Here is a 17,003-nt window from a genome sequence, read left to right as displayed (position 1 = left end):
CAGGGGGCCGTGCAGCGTTCAGCATGATGCCTGCTCTCCTCACCACCTCCATCCCAAACCCACCCCCTTTCTGAGTGAAACTGATCTCCAGCCAGTTCCAGACACCAGGATGTGAGCTGCCTTTCCATGGGGCCTGAAGGAGGGAGGCTCCGTGTGTCCTCAACACCGCTGGGTCCGTACACAGGTCATCACAATGGCTCAGAGAGGACCGGCCTACCCAAGGCAACCCAGCAGGGAGAATGGGGGTCTCACACCTGCACTTCTGAGGCCCCAGCCCTCTCTCTGGCATCTCGTGGCTTCCGGTGGCGGTCCGACACGAACCTTCCGGGTGCCCACCACAGCAGCCCTCTGGTAAAACCCGACAGCACCTGCCTCGATGCTCAGACACTAGCCTTGACCGTGACTTTGGACTGAAGTCCAGTGTTCACTGGTCCACCTCCAGTGTTCTGGCCGAACACAACTCGTTCCTGTTCCCAGAACACGTGGGTGGACCCTCTCCTCTGGCCTCTGCTGTCGTACGGACCCAAGCATTTGCTTACACCCTGCGCTCCCTGCCAGGGACGCCCTTCCCTCCGCTCTGCCTGGCTAACTCCACGCATCACTAATCCCTGACATCACTTCCCCCAGGAAGCTCAGCTGCTTTGAGGTGTCTCCTGCTCTGCTCCGTGGGGCCTGGTTTGTGGTCTGGTCACTTACCCACCTCCTGCCCCACCCCCCGCCCCCGCCGCCCCGAGACGATAAGCCACACACGGGCTGCACATGCCTGATGTCAGGGCCCGGCACGCAGCAGGTGCTCAGGGAGTGTGGAGTGCATGAATGCATGAGTGAGCGAACGAAGGCCCGCAGTGGATTCCTGGAAGTTCATCAGGCTGCGGTTAAAGATGCTGGGATGCTTTGGCCAGGTGCTGGGAAAAGGGCGTCTCCTAACAAAAGGTTTCAATATTCGTCAAGCCCTGTGTCCACTTTTGGCAAGAAGACGACTAGTGTGTCCTCCTGCTTTGGCCCTGGAAGGAGAGTTACTCCTTCCTCATGGGGAGGGTGGGGACCGTCGGTCACGGAGCACCAGCTCTGCTGTGCTGGGGAAGCGGCTCTGCAGGAAGGCCCGGGCCTTGCTCCGGCTGCATCCTCTGGGAAGCAGGGCCCTTCGGAGGGCGGATGTGAAGGGACAGGGAAGAGAAGGGCTGGGCCCAGTGTCAGCGGGCCAGAGCTGGGCTCTCCTACTGAACGGGGCCACCCTAACCACGTCCGGGCTGCACCTGAAGTTTCAAATGGGAGATAAAGGGTGGTCACCCAAGGGCTCCCAGAGCCTGTGCTGACTGGGGGTCATGGGGCCTCCGAGCCGCATCTGCCGCAGTCCGCGCAGGGCCTGGCCCAGCTCTCCACTGCCGTCAGCGGGCTCCTCAGTGCCCCTCAGATGCAGCTCCACTGGGCTCCCCCAGACTGGGGGCAGAGGCGGAGCAAGGTCTGAGGGGGACATTAACAGTCACGGGGGCTGGGGACCGACCTCCCACTTCAGCCCCCAGACACCGCCGGGCCGCACACCTGCCCATCCTCATCCAGGGCATCTCTCGGGGAACTTTAAGAATCTACTGGTTTGCAGCAAAATGTGGCGGGTGGGAGGGTCTGTGGCCCTTACCAGCAGTGACCTTGGGCAAGTCACCTGACCTCTGGCCCAGGGCCCGGCTGACCCAAACATGAGGTGTCAGTGCTCTTGTTTTACGGGGAACGGGGGGTCCCGCCCAAAGTCACTGGCCTGTGTGGGGCCTCAGCCCTGCCCTTCTGTGGCCCCAGGATGACACCCACTCCTTCTGGAGGCTCTGGCTGGTGAAGGGGCGGCTCTGCCACCCCGGGGACTCTGTTGTGGTCCCTCCTGTGACGTGGACACAATGGAGCAGAGAGAGGTTGTCTCAGCTGCCCAGGCCACACAGCCTCGCCATCTTCTGGGCTCACCTCCACGGGCCACATCCGGTCCAGCGGGAGCTGAGGTCGGGAGAGGAGACGGGATGAGCTCGTGCCGCACACGGCACCCAGCCACCCAGGTGGAAACCTCAGGGCCCTCACGTGTAGAACAGCCTGTGCGAGGAGACGGCACACGAGACAGGATGGGCACGTTTGGTCACAACTCACTGTGTGGCCTCGGACAAGTCACATTCCTCTCCTGAGCCTCAGTTTGCCCACATGCAGTACAGGGTGGGCGGGCAGAGCGAGCCCAGGGCTCCATTCCGGCTGGGCCCCTGGCCTGGGCCCTGTCACTACATGGCGCTGCTCTGACGCCCCCGTGCTGTCCGCGAAACAAGGACATCTGCTTGCATTCTCCAGCAGCTGCTGGGAACCTCCAGGAGGGTGGAAACCAGCACGGGGAGACCGCTGAGCGCCAGGAAGGCGCCGCTTCCAGCCTATTCCCGAAGCCTGCACCTCCACACTGTGGGGCTCCTGGGACCACGCTTCCATCCCACACCATCCCGGTATGACCCGTGCAGGAGCTAGGGCATCCACGGAGGGTCAGGCGCAGCACGGCCCTGGGCTGGAGCGAGGCCTCTGCTCACCCCTCAAACCCCAGACAGAGCACAGTGACACAGGTGGGACCAAAGGAAGTTTATCTGTCACGAGTGAGACCAGAGCGGGGCACCCAGGAGTGGACCCTGCACCTCCAGCCAGGGCAGGCTCTCGGACCCAGGGCTTCCCCGAGACAGGCCATTGCTTTTCCGAAACTACACAGGGCGCTTGGTTAAACAGGCCTCCCATAGACACACAGCCGAGGGCCTCGAGGGCTGCTGCACGCTGCCTAGCTGTGCCCACCCGTCTGGGGCACAGGCAGGGCACTGCTCTGTGCAGACAGACTTCCACGCCAGTCAAGTGTCAAAACAAAAGCACCTGCAAAGGCAACAGACTCCCCCCAGCGTCTGGCACCATCAGAGTAAAGCAGCCATCAGTTCTCAGGATGGAGTGTCTAGGATTACTTGGTGCAAACAAAGTATTAGTACGTTCGGGGAAAACAGCATGATTTCTGGAGTACAGTACATGCACGGTCTGGAGTCTGGCACGCAAACTGGGAAGTTTCACCCACAGAAGACTCAATTTAGTAAAAACCGGCCCACTCTGGCCAATATTCAGAAACGTTCAAGGCCGCTTCCAAGCCGAGAGGTCTCTTGGTCAAATGCTTAGCAAAGCTCTTGGCCAGCACTTCTTTTTTGATTTTGGGGGCATTGCTGAAATGCCTCTTGTGCCCATTAAGCTTCCCCACAACAATTTTTCGAAGCACTTCTTTTTGGTTTTATGATAATAACATCTTGATTCCAGGTATGCATACACAGACTACATATTCTTTGATAGAGCACGTTTAAGAGTATGTTTGGATGTAGGATGCTTTCCAACAGGAGCTGTCCTGTGGACCAGAACAGGCTGGCCAGTGGACATCCAGCCCAAGGCTGCACATCCTTGGGGCTGCTTTGTGGGAGAGACTCCAGCTGGACTTGTCTGTGTGACCACTCAGTGTTACCCGGCACCCAATCACCCCACAGGGTTATGCTCACAGGAGACAGGGAATGACATTCAGCAGAAGAAACAGCATTGATACACACAGAGGGCTTATAGACACCAGGCCAGTAATTACCGTGTGACACAGCCTAAGGGAAGTGGTGATTCGACTGGGCTGGGATTCTTGGTAAATTACATCTCAGTAAATGTAAAGAAAGTGAGCGTTACTCAAAGTCGTAGGACAGCTTCCGGGGAGTCATGAACTCTTTCACTATCTCGTCTGTGACCTCCTTGCGCCGGGCCTGGTGCTCGGCGATCAACGGCTGCAGAACTTCTATGAGCTCCTTCTTGAGCTCGCCGGTGAGCATGGCCCCGCTGGTATAATCCTGCCCGGGAGGAGACAGGCCATGTGAGAAACGGCTGCGCACGCCCTGGGTACCTCCCTTGCCCGGGCACCACCCATGCAGAGCCTGGCACACGGGCGGCATAGAAAAACGAGAACCTTAAACCATGCCTTTCATAAAGTGACTCTGGGCCCTGGTGAGCAGCCGCGACTCAGGCTGGCACAGCGAGGGCAACAACGGGGTCCGCCCCCCCACCTCGCCCACCCTCCTGCGGGGTCGGGGGACTCCACGCCCTGAGCCCGTGGCTGCCCCCTTCAGCCTTACTGGCTTCTCTAAAATCTCTGCCGAATCTTTTTTCATTTGCTGATCGTGATGGTAACATGTACTTACTGAACAAACTTAACAAGGTACCGGAACCACAAAGCAGCAGCAAAGTAAAGAAAAAACCCCCTGCGAAGCCAGTGCCCAGAGGCTAAGGGCCACTGCTACTATCCTGGCACGTCTCCTTTTAGACTTTTTCTGGTGCGTTGTATTTAAACATAGTGGATCTCACTGCACGTCCAATTTGGGGTCCTTTTATCACTATCACTGGCGTACTCTCCCATGTGATCATAAACCTCACACCTGCGTGATAATCCCTCCTGACGATTCTCAGTTAAGGTTTCCTCTGTTGTACAGAGTCTCTCCTGAACTTTTTGCTACTATCATTTTTACCGTCTTTGCATAGAGAGCTCTTTCTTATTCAGGATTAGTTTCTTGGAAAAGATGCCAAGAATTGGAAAACCTGAAGCAGGAGCTATGACCATTCTTCGGGCTCTCTGGCTCGCTGAGAGGCACGCAGGGAACGCTCGACTCACCCGGGTGAGCCCCAAAGCGTCTGGATTACAATCAGTGCAAATACGGCACAAACCCGCTAAATTGGTAGTGGAATTGTTTCAACATTGAAGGCGTCCTGATTTCACTTCTATTTCTCGATGACTCGTGGGATTAAACCTCTCTGTGTGGCTACTCACTAGCGGCTTGTATTTTCTCTTTTGGGAACTATCTGTTCATGAGGTTTCTGGGCACGTGGTCAGAACACGACCGACCTACTCAACTCTACTCTGGTCTCAGCTGAGTGCCTGCCCCTCAGGCACCAGGGACACTGGCTGCCCCCAGCGTGGCTGCCAGGCCTTCCAGGTCCCGTGTGGGCACTGGGCCCCCGCCTCACCTTCCTGATCTGCTCCAGCCTGTCGTCATCCTCCAGGAAGAAGGTCAGGTACATGAAGGACACGTCCACGTCGCAGTTGCCCCCAAACTGCCGGTGCTCCTCCGTGGTGTCTCTGCCTCCGGAGAACGCATGCTTGTTGACCTGCGCCAACGAGAGGACACACATGCTCGTCGGGCCGCCGCCCTGCGCATGCAAGCTGGCCCGAGCAGTGGGGGGAGGCCTCGGGCTGCTCCTTCCCACCGAGCCCGGGACGGGCCACCGCGGGGCTCGCTGCGGAGAAGGGGGGACCGGAGGGGGGATGAGCTCTGACCCCCCCACTCCCCAGAGACACAGAATAGAATCGGGAAAGCCAAAGCACCACCTGTGCTGAAATTTGGGGAAAATGTCCTAAAGTGTCCTCGGATTCAGTAAGAGGACAGATACGAGCCATCTTCAGAGCAAAAGGGACGAGCAGGGAAGGGCGGCTGCTGCCTGCGAGGGCGCGCTCTTGGCGGAGGACAGGAGAGCAGAGCACCCCCCCCAGCCCCCCACCGTGGACGGGAGGACGCGAGGCACAGGACCCGTGAGGAGCGCCAAGGTGGTCAGGGCCCACAGGCGGTGCCCACCTAAAGACAGGCACTTCGAGAAGCTGAAGAAAGAAAGACTCAGAAACTAACAAAATGGTTTGTAGGATTGAAGATAATCTTAGAGAAATCAGGGTCAAGAGGTAAGAGAAGAAAAGCCAAAAAGGGGAGACAAAGTTCCTTCAGTGTTCTTTCAACGACTATTTGAGAAACCTATCACGTACAAACGTCACCCTCATTTTCTTCCGGAAAAGGGTGTGTCAGCAGTCTCAGTGGAGACGTTTGGTAAGCCTCCCAGCAGGACTCCAGAGCAGATTCCTAACCGGATCATCCAGAATCGCAGACTAACGTCGGGGGGCAGAAGCTGGCGGCCGCGAGTGAGGCCAGAGAAAGCTGGACTTTCTGGTGGGAGTGCCAGCGGCTCTGAGGGACAGCAGAAGCTCCGACCTGTCCCTGGGCGTGATGTCCCAGGGAGGCGGGAGGCACGTTTTGGCCCGCATGACAAAGGAGCGGTCCAACGATCCACATTTGAACTGAAATCTTAAATTTGGGTGGTACTCTACAGTTTGCAACCACTTTATATGTGATCTCATGGAAGCCTTGCCCCTAGTCTGCAGTTTTGTACAGCTGCTCCCACTTGACAGTGACACCTGGACAGCCATGGTCACCCACCAATGGCAGGTAAGTGGCGGGGCCCAGACAACCCAGGGCTCCTGCCTCCAGGCCACCCGAGGGCCCAAGCCGTGCGGGACCCGGGTTATGGCCCTGCCCCACTGCTTCCCAGCTGTGTGAAAGTAGGGAAGCTGCCGGACCCCTCTGAGCCCTACGTCCTTGCTTCTGAAATGGACGCAGCCCCCAGGGTGGCTGTCAGGACTCAGTGAGCTCGCACAGGTGAGCACATGGCAGGTGATCACGCAGCCAAGCTGCCGTGTCCCCAGCACTCTACTGTTGTTATTCGTGGGAGGGGCCTGGAGCAGATGCCCCCTCTCCTGGCTGGCGTGGAGATTCTGCTTCTGGAGTTGAAGGTGGGCTTGGGGATTGGGAACAAGGGCCTGGCCTGACCCTGTCCTGCCCCACAGGGTGCTCGTGACCCTGGCAGCCTGGGTGGCTCCCGACCCTCCAGTCACTGCTCACCCAGCCCTCGGGTCTTTGCTCGTCCTGAGTGAATGAAAAATGTCCCAGAGCCAAAATGACTTCTTTAAAACAACTTCCAAAAACAAAACAAAATGACTTCTCTGCTAGAGGGAACAGGAGCTTCCCGTCCCCTCTAATGCACTCCGTGCTCTGGAATTTTCAGCCAGAAGTGAAAGAGAAAGGAAAGCCCTGCCGAGGCTGGGAAAGCTGGTGGCTACCACTTCCTGGAAGACAGTTCTGATACTAAGGTTCCCCATTGTCAACCAGAATCTGGGACTTTCCAGAAGGCGTAGGGGCCCGGTGGTCACTCAGATGGGTGCACTACATGCCTCAAATCCAGTTTCTGTCACTCCTGTTGTGATCGTCCAACCCGCAAACGTGCACGTGGTTCCAAATGAAATGTCAACAGCTTTGTGGAACAGAGAGGGGACTGAACACATACTGGCAGTTCAGAACTGAGCAACAGAAGTGCGGCCCTGAAAAGTAAGGAAGTTCAAACTAATTCTGATTTCCAGTTTCTCTGGTGACCCGGAAAATATTTACTGAGCTCCTGCTGCATGCCGGGCCAGGCATAGCACTCCCAGGCGGGACCCGACTGTGGAAGGAGGCTTATCAGTCCTGAGTCTCAGTGAGAATGCTCTGGAGAAAACCAGCCCCTACCAGCTTGGTAACGGCAGCTCGTGGGCCGTGGGCCAGGAGGGCATCTCCTGGTTTCCGGTGGAAACCTGGTCAAGCTGGTCATCCTCTCTGGGCCTCATCCTTCTTGTCTTTAAAGGGAACACACCACTATCTCCCAGTGAGAATTAAAACCTAGAAACATAAAGAAAGCACCTGGCCCAGCTCCTGGAATACGGCTGATGCCCAGAAATACACTACCTTTTTTCTATTGTTTAACTGTAACTAAAGAAAATTGCCGTGATTTTGCTTCCTGCACAGTGTTGGTGAGGAAATCAGAGAAGAAAAAAAAAGAAAAAAATTCCAAAGCCTTGCCCACATGAAAAGACACAAATAAGAAAATCCCCCTGTTATCTGGGAACGGGGACAGGCTGCCTGGACCCTGGAATTCAGGGCCCCCGTGGCAGCGGAGGCCGAAGGACAGAGCAGCACCACGCGTGCGTGTCTCCCCGTGGTGTGGCCCTGCGCAGAGGCCGCCCGCCCCCCGGTGCCGCTCACCTTGGTCTTGATCTGCTTGGCCGTGTCTGTGAGGAAGATGGAGGAGTTCGGGTCGCTGGCGCTCATCTTGGTCTGGGCCCCCTGCAGGGCGGGGAAGAAGGTCGAGTGCAGCAGGGCTGGCTTAGGGTAGCCGATCCTGGGGGCCACGTCTCTGGTCATCCTGAAGTATGGGTCCTGTGGGGAGGGAGGGGACGGTGGGAGAAGTGGGCCAGCTGCTAGCCCGTGAGCAACCCCTGAGCGGGCCTCACAGCAACCCCCAAGCTTCCGGTGAGTTCAAAGAATCAGCTCCGCCCCGCAACACCTTTTAGACCCTCCTTTCCCACCGAAGAGGGCAAAGAGCCTCCTGCAACACCCAGGATGACACAACCCTGGCCCTGCCTCCTGACCTGGTCAATGGCACACGGGATGAGGCACTGGACATCTGTCCGGTCTCGGAAGATCTGGGGGAACGAGTTGCTGAAGGAGGGAGCGGCCTGGATGGCAGGAAAACTGATCTTCCCTGGAAAGGAGGACAAAACATCTTTATACACGAGACCGCTTCCTGCTGGAACTGTAAAAGGGGTGAACAAAAATCGGCTTTCTCCCCACTGGAAAAGTAACAGTCATTAAAGAAAACCTGAAAACTACAGAAGAGCAGAAGGAAGAAAAAAACCCCTATAGTCCCAGTTTGTGTCTCTTTTCACCCATTTCCTCTCCCTTTCACACTCTGCCTTTCAGTTGTGGTTCTCCTCTGGCCTGTTCTTTACAGGTTCCACTTTGTACCCACACGCTATCCCATCCACGTGCCCTGGAGAGGCAGCGGTTCTCCACCCCCTGGGCGTCTGGGTTGTTCCTCGGCTTTAATTATGATACATTATGACCTCCTGGTGCATAAAACGTTCTCAATATTTTGGATGCTGCTGTTGTTAACACTGCTACTGCTATTTGCTTAGACCTGCAGAAGTGGAACTCTGGGGTCAAAGGGCATGGATCTCGGTGTGACCCTTGATAAGTGGAGCTGGGCCAGTCTACCCCTCTGCGCTGCTCAGGCATTTCCCAGGTAGCCCACGTGGCTCCAGCCCTGAAACGCTGTCTCTGTGGTGCTCTTTCCCGGCAGCTGTTCTCTCCCCTCTGCAGAAAGACACGCCTCATTTCTGGGCTCCTTTCTGCCTCTGGGTGTCCACGTGGCAGCTGCCACTGGCACCAGCACCCCCTTTACAGCACTGAGCAGCCCCGGCTCTGGCTCAGGGCCTTCCCTGGGCTCGTCTACGCCCCACGACTCTATGGAGAAGGTGTCACTGTCGTCCCCATTTTATGCACGTGGACACCAGGCTCAGACTGCCTCTGTGGTTTCCCGGGACTAGTGTGCAGTCAGTGAGTGGCTGAGCCAGGGTTCGAGCCCAGGTCCCCTGGCAGCAAAGTGTGTGCAGCTCCTCATCGCGCCTGCTGTCTCCCTACTCACTTGGGCAGCCTTCAGGGAGACACCTCTCCACTCCATGCCGGGATTCCCAGGGTTAAAAAACCCTTTCAAAAGCACCGGGTTTATGCCCCAGTTGTCAGGAATGATCTGACCGAAACATCGAAGGGTTCTGCTTATGTGAAAAGCCTCCCAATAAGGCCTCTGCGCATTTCTCTCTGCACTCTTCCTTACAGGGCCCTCACGGTGGGCCCTGGAATGTGCTCCGTCCCAGCAGGCACACCCGGCACAGAGCGCCTGCAGGCACATCCTGGGAGCTGCCTGGGGCCGTGCACCCAAAATAAAGGGGAGAGGGTCCAGAGACCCAGCCGCTAGTCTCAGGATTGATTCTCTGCCCAAGGAGCTAAGGGTCTCAAAGGAGAGAAAGCCAATGCATCTGAAGGGGCCGTGGAGGGAGACACAGGGAGAGGGGCGTAAACGTGGGCAAAGGGGCCTATCTGCTGCGGAAAAGCCTGGAAGGAGAGCGAGGGAGGGCAGGCAGGGTGGGCTTCCCTGGGCCTCCAGTCAGGACCCTCCTTTTGCAGGTGGGGAAGCTGAGGTCCAGGGAGACAAAGACGGCAGGTTCCGGCCATAGAGCAGGCCCTCCTGCAGCCCCTGGGCCCCCACCAAGGCCTCCCACACGGACTGGCGTCCCAGAAGCAGGCGGAGGACAGAAGTCATCCGTACCCTTCTCTTCCTTCTAAACCTTAAAACGAACGGATAACTAAGGAGAGGGACAGAGGGTGTCCAGAGGGATAGCTCCATATGGCCCAGAAAAGGGGCCAAAGGCATCACACCAGCTCTTGATGTTCCAGGGAAAACCCACCTATTTAAAGAGACAAACTGCAAATGCTACCACCTCAGAGAGAGCTCAGCCCCGGGCAGGCACCAAGCGCGTCAACCTGCCTCCTGCTGAGCTCGGCTCCTGTCTGAGGGCAGCTGGGCGGGGACCGCGGGCAGCAGCGGCTCCTTACCGATGCAGTCACTGTCAGTGAAGCCGAAAATGCCTTTCACCTGGTTGAAGGTGACGTGCTTCTGTATCTTCACCACGTTCTTGTAGAAGCCTGGGCTCATCCTGCAAAGACAGTCAGAATCAAACCCCGGACCCAGAGGGTGGCGTCCACTGAGGGCAAAGCAGCAGATGGTACAACATGGCAGGCCAGACACAGGCCGGAACACACTGGGGAGGAAGGCGCTGTGACGCCCCCTGTACGCAAAGATGCCTGCGGCAGGCGAGGCGAACACACCTGTACCTGTGGAAGGAAATCAACATGAAGCTGATAAGCAACTAAGGCAAGAACACACCGGACTCAGTGGTTGACTCAGCGGCTAACATGAGATATTGAGATTCTGCCAGGGTCACTGCTGAGCATATGGGGCTGTAAGTTTGGGGGCCCCAGTGCAGCTTTTCTGTTGAGACGGACTGCGTGCTTTCTCGTGGGAGATTACCGTTGACCCTGGAACAACGCGGGTCCACTTACACGTGGTACTTTTCAATAGTTAACACTGCAGTGCTACATGGTCCTGGCTTGTTGAATCCACGGAGGTGGGGAACTTAGGCTGTGGGGGGCCGACTGTGAGTTATACGTGGATTAACCTCCTCATTGTTCAAGGGTATTTGCAACCTGTTGCTGGATGTAGTGTCCGGATAGCAACTGACGGGCCCAGGAAGGAGGGTCTGTCTCAGTGCAGCTGGTTCTCCCTGCATCCGGCCACCACTGTCCCCTCCACCGTGGGGCAGCCAGGCTGTCTGGACAGGGCGAACTCTCCTGGGTGGTGAGGGGTGTGAATACAAGGCCTGGATCTGTGGCAGCCATTCTGCTATTAGAAGGAACTAGGCTGAAGGGGCAAAACCCAGAGGGGCTTCTTACACTGCATCTTTTGACTGACATATTCAGTAGCTTTTCCTCCAGGCCCTATTATGTGTCAGGCACCATAAAGATAAAAAGGGAAAAGGCGGGAAAGCTGCCGTTTACTATCAGGGGCAGGAGCTGTGCTGAGTGCGGGAGATACACTGCCACTGCCCCGCTCCCCTGTGAGGCGGCAGCTTTGCCTCCACTTTCACAGAGGCTCAGAGAGGTTATGGTCATGGACCTAGTGAATCTAGGACCTGGGATCCAAACCTAGGCTCGTCTGGCCCCAAGGCCTGTGCTTTTCTCACCACATCTCACGGCGTTTGAAGAGTTTAAGGCTTCTGGCCTGACAGAGGGCCACCAAATGCCTCTGGGCAGGCACGGGGTGCGCGTCAGAAGCGCAGGGATGCCGGCTGCCTGGGTTAGGGCAGCCACAAGGCAGGGAGGCCGGTAAAGGCCAAGGCCACCGCGGCAGGGTCTGCTTGAGCTGAGCAGAGTCCCACTCAGACAGGGAGCAAGGGCAGGGGAGGGATGGTGGCTTCCACTCAGCCCTGGGGGCACCGGCCAGGGTGGGAACAGTGCTGCGAGGACGCGCCAGGAGCAATGGCAGCAAAGCGCTCCCAGCACAGGTCACCCCCCCGCCCCGACACCCCCCGACGTACAGTGAACACCCAGAGAGCAGAGCGGGATAGCCACCTGCAGAGATGCCCGCTCGTTCATCCTGCCGGAACAGGAGCGACCTCCGTGCCAGGGGCCTCCTGGGGGGAAGCAGCAGGCCTCGTGCTGCCTACGCCTGGCGAGGACCAGCGCTGTCCGCCACCAGGGGGGGATGGGCAAGAACTCCGTGCATCCTGGGGTTGAGGCGACCGTCAATGCTAGTCCCCTGGGCAGATCAGCCGGTAGGCCCATCCTCTTGTGTCTGGGGTCGTGCTGCATAAGATGGCCTCCAAGCACCACAAGGAGGGAAAGTCTACAGCAGCCCTAGTATCAGAAGCAGTGCTTCTGAAGAAGACCACCTTGACCGTTCTTGGAGGCCGGGTCGCTCTCTGGCTGCACCGAGAGCATGGTCACCCCCCGCCACCCCCCCAGGGATGTCTGTCCCCCGGGCTCGCCCCTGTGCCGATGCAGCGTGACGTACCCCGAAGCTTCGCCTTGGGGACCAGGAACAGACCCAGCTGCATCCTGTAAATGAGGGCTGGGTACCAGTTTGTCCCCCGAGAACACCTGCCCCTCACACTCACACAGCTTGGAGAACATGGCCTGGATTTCCTCACACAGGCAGGCAAATGAGTGACAGGGTTCTAAGTTGGAAGAGATTTTCAAGAGTGACACTGGGCACTCACCAGGGCCAGGCTCTGCTGGAAGCGCTCCACATGCAGCAGTTCAGTGGTCAGTCCTCATGAAGCTGCAGCGTAGGTGCTCCCGTCCACTGAGCTAACCACCCTGTCCTTTCTGTTCTTCCTTTGTCCTCACAACACTCATTCTCACCTGGTTTACTACCTGTTAACTCCCGTTAGAGAGAACCTGACGGAGTGGCTGGATAACTGTCTTGGCTGCTGACCCCCAGCATCAGTCTGACATGTAGCAGATGCTCAATAAACACCTGTCCAACACTCACTGCCCGAGTCACACAGGAGGTGGCGGTCAGGATGCGAGCCCAGGCGGGCACTCTGAACCCCTCGGCTAGACCACCTCTAACTAGTAGTAACCCCCCACTGCATAGGAAAACGGGAGCTCAGAGAACTGAAGGACTTGCCCACAGGATCCAAACCAAGCCCGGCACAGAGCTGGGTCTGGACCACTAGCTTTCAGCGTCCCGGAGCAGTGTGCTTCCACCCCTCGGGGGTCCTGTCAGGAAGGCCCCTCTGGGCCCAAACGTGTGGGGGGACAGGGTGGCGGGAAGCCTCAGCCCCAGCACCGACTCCTTCCCCCATGGAGCCCCCCGAGGGGGTGGAGGAGGCTTTGTTGTGTTTCTTGTTCGTAAGGAAGACTGGCTTGGGAAGGAGCTTTATGAAGTCAGAGGTTTAGATTTTGAGTTAAACTTCAAGAAAAAAAGTAAAATGCTTGAGTGTTTAGAAGAAACTCTTAAAGGGAAAAAGACACTTGAAAACAGACTTTAACATTTAAATGTCCCTCCTAACTTTAGGTTCAACATAAAATACCTAAGAAGAGCTAGGACAGGCCCTTTGTCTGGGCTTTCATCTTTACCCCACGTTCATAAAGAAAAAGGGAGTTCTTAGGGAGCAAAGGTGGCAGAATTGAAGCTGCAGGTACCAAAAGACAGGGTGGAAACCAGTCGCCACAGACGCCACATTCTCTCAGAACGAGCTGAAAGCACGGCGGGCCGTGGTGGTCTTCTCACGCGGACTGTTCAGAAGTTCACGCCCCCGCCCCGACATTCTCACAGACTCGTCAGAGGCGTTTGTTTCTGTCCCATCAACATCTCAGCACCACAACAGGGGACTTTGTTTTGCTCAGTGCTGTGTTCTCGGGGCCTCGGGGGGCACCTGCCACAGCGAGCACCCCGTGACGGCTGCTTTACTGGTCTAGTGTGAGAGGACAACCCCTCACACTGCACCAGAGGGGGGGCCCGGGGCGCAGGGGGACCAGAGAGGGGCACCTAAATCTGGCTGCAGGAGGGACAGCTCCCAGGAGAAGGCGGTGCTTGACCACGTGTTTGGAAGGCAGCATAGGAATCCGCGGAGCTGGGAGTCCTGGGGTCAGGGCAGAGAAGAGCAGGGACAAAGGTGAGGGTGTGGAACAGCTAATTGTTCTGTATAGCTGCAGGAGGCGGTGATCAGAGAGGAACACAGGTCAAATCACAAGGGGCTGGTGTGCAAAGGAGAAAGCGAGAACTTTATCCTGATGATGATGGAGAACCAGGAAAGCTGTGAGCAGGGGACTGAGCCACACCTGCCTTTTAGAAAGATCGCTGGCTGGTGGGGGACCAGAGGCTGAGAGGGGCCACGGTGGGTGGGAAGAGGCTGCACAAAAGGATGCCAGTGACTGTGTGATGCCAGCACTGCCTTGTCCTAAAAAGAGCAGCAGAACCCATGGTGTGTCTATGGGTTCAAGCAGTTGAATCAGGTCCTTTTAAGGAATAGGGCGAGAGAAATAAAACTAAGTGTCATGAAAATGATAATAACGGTGACAGCTAAGGTCTCATCTAACCCTGTTTCATGGACCAGACTTGCTGACTCACAGACCCTGAACAGAGGAGACCTGGGACTTGAACCCAGGTCTGTTTTCCTCCCTTGGAAGGTCATGTTTCTTCATGGACCCCACAATGCCTCTGTGCCCACAAGAGAGTGGTTAAAAAAAATGTAATAGGTAATATTAGAAAATTCATTCATTTACTGGCTGCTAGAAAGGTCAGATTTCATACCAAGGCGTGTATTCCTCTCAACGGCTATAAAGCTTCCCCTCAGATTTCAGTAGTTACAGAAGGGACCCTTCCGGGGCAGTGTTAACCAGCAAGCTCCTCTGCACCTACTGCTCACGCAGCCTTTGGTGTTTCCGCTACACCCTGTCTGGGCCTCTAACGAATCTCCTAACAGGGGCCACACTCCACCAGCAAGGTGGGCCCTCAAGCACTGTCCCCCACGGGCGGCCAGACCCGTGCAGGGAGCGCCATATCTTAGGGGCTCATGCAATACTTGGTGACCTGAAGAGCATTCTTCTTGGGACGGTGGACAGAGTCTTACTTTTCTAACACACTTCTTGGTAGTCGTCTGGAATGAAGTTCAAAACCGCAGAAGTTACAGTTTGAGGACTTCCAGAAGGAAATCTTTTGGACTATTAAGTGTCTGGTTTAACTAGACTGTGAGGGAACTGTGTTACCAGTGAGTCTTTTCTCTGTAGGGAAAAAGGTACACTGAGAAAGAGCAAGACACCCAAATTGGCACAACTGACCATCCGTGGAGAGAAACTACGACACAGATGCACATCTGTCACAAGCTGAGGATGGAAATCGTATTTGTCAATAAACCAATAAACCAGACCATAACATTTAATAAGGGAAGAAAAACATCTTCCAGACCTCGAGATGCTTCAGGTGTTTCAGCTGCAGCCGTGGCCACGATGACTTGTCTACAATCTGCATCTACTTATTTAAAAGGCAGGCAGGCGTTCTCTCCTTACCCCATGTAGTCAAGGTCAGAGAAGATGAAAGTCTTCTTGATGTCAAAGCCGCAGGCGATGATGTCCTTGGCGTTCTCCACAGCGTAGCCATAGGCCTGGTCCAGGGTCAGGTCCTTCCACAGGTACTTCTCGTCATCGGTCATCTGGATGACCAAGGGCACATTGAACACATCCTGCAGCCACCTAAGAGAGGGGGGGAAGAAGGCCGTCATCTCATTTCCCTGCAGAAAAACGCCACTGTGCCTCTGAAAACACGGTTCCTGCTAACAATGTATGTCAAAACGTCCCTGCCCACAAAATCACACGCTCTGATCACACTGTGAATTTGACTCCCGTTAATAAGGGCTACAACTGTTTATTATCATGTCAGCTCTGTGCTGGTTTCCCTGCACACTTTATTTTGAAGCCTTACGAGAACTGTAGGTGGTAGGTATTATTACTCCCTCTGGCAGATGTGGAAACTAAGGCCCAGAGAAGTAACTCTTCTATGGTCACATGGACAGGGGAAGAGGAGGACGCAGGTCCACTGACTCCAAAGCAGTGCTCTCTCTACCACCCACATCCCGCTAAAGCGACACCAGGAACAGGGTGAAGAGAAGCCACAAAGGCAGCAACTCCCCAAGACCTTGGTTGTTCAAGCAGATGTGAACTAGTACTGTCTTGTCAGTTCTAGACAAGGTTTGTGACTAACATTTCTTTTTTTTTTTTTGGCAAAATAATACATATATTATCTATGATTGGCAGATATACTGCTGATTTAGTCTCTCCATGGTTCAAAAGAATTTCAAAATAACAAAATAATTTTATACACCATACTCGATCAGTAATGTGACTAACATTTCTGATTCACTAATACAAGCGAGAACAGTCATACGACGCAATACTTACTTTGTGAAGATAAACGGGATGAGATGACCTACGTGCATTGCTTCAGAAGAGGGGCCCCTGCCCGTATACAGGTAAAATGGTTTCTTATTTTCATAGGCATCAAGAATTTGATGCATGTCTCTAAAGGAAAAAGGAGAAAAGAAAATAGTGTGATGTTCTGAGAAAAAAATCGCGGTGTGAATGCTCATTTGGAAATGATAAACAGACAAAACAACCCGGATAATCACTAGAGCTTGTTATCCTTGGCGCTTATGCTGTAAAAACAACAGGAAACTTCTTCTGAACTGGTTCTCCTGTGATTGTTTTAAAAGTGGAAGACATGCAGATTGGGAATAATATATTTAAATGTTGGTCAGACACTGGATCTCTCTTGGAATTTCTCCAAGTATCGATGTTGACATACTGCCTGCTTCACACACTTTCCTGGGAGTGACACCAGGCCAACACCACCCAGTCCTTGTTGAGAACAACACAGAGCCGACACTCTGCTGGCCCAGACGGGGGAAATCACAGGGCTCCCACAGTCCTGACTTAGGGAGGGAAGTGAGGGATGCCCCCAGGTGGAGATCTGCTTTGGGCTCCCTCAGCTACACTGGGACCAGGTGTCTTCATCTGGGACTTATTCTGGAATCATCCACCCTGCCCAAGGACTGGGGTCCACTAACAGCGCACACGAAGAGGCCTTCTCCCTGGCGGTGCATCAGAATCACCTGGCCAGCTGTTTCCACACCACATCTGCCTGAGCTGTGCCTCCACAGACTCTGGTCCAGTGGGTCTGGGGTGACG

The 17,003-nt window shown here is 55.5% G+C and overlaps 1 protein-coding gene across 2 annotated transcripts in view; it reads right to left on the bottom strand.

Annotated features, from left to right (window-relative positions):
* Positions 1 to 2,494: 2,494 nt before the first annotated feature.
* The window catches only part of WARS1 (tryptophanyl-tRNA synthetase 1), a 34,895-nt gene continuing 20,386 nt past the window's right edge, over positions 2,495 to 17,003 (bottom strand). For both annotated transcript variants that reach the window (XM_082853001.1, XM_082853002.1), the window contains exons 5-11: positions 16,218 to 16,337; positions 15,330 to 15,512; positions 10,311 to 10,411; positions 8,288 to 8,400; positions 7,902 to 8,075; positions 5,032 to 5,172; positions 2,495 to 3,863 (exon numbers count right to left, since the gene is read on the bottom strand). In XM_082853001.1, the coding sequence (XP_082709127.1) occupies positions 3,702 to 3,863; positions 5,032 to 5,172; positions 7,902 to 8,075; positions 8,288 to 8,400; positions 10,311 to 10,411; positions 15,330 to 15,512; positions 16,218 to 16,337 (994 nt within the window). In that variant the 3' untranslated portion in view covers positions 2,495 to 3,701. The remainder of the gene's footprint in view (positions 3,864 to 5,031; positions 5,173 to 7,901; positions 8,076 to 8,287; positions 8,401 to 10,310; positions 10,412 to 15,329; positions 15,513 to 16,217; positions 16,338 to 17,003) is intronic.

The sequence above is a fragment of the Leucopleurus acutus genome (genome assembly GCF_964270905.1).
Source record: "Leucopleurus acutus genome assembly, chromosome: 1".
Lineage (NCBI taxonomy): Eukaryota > Metazoa > Chordata > Mammalia > Artiodactyla > Delphinidae > Leucopleurus > Leucopleurus acutus.
This window is presented reverse-complemented; position numbering and strand designations above follow the sequence as displayed.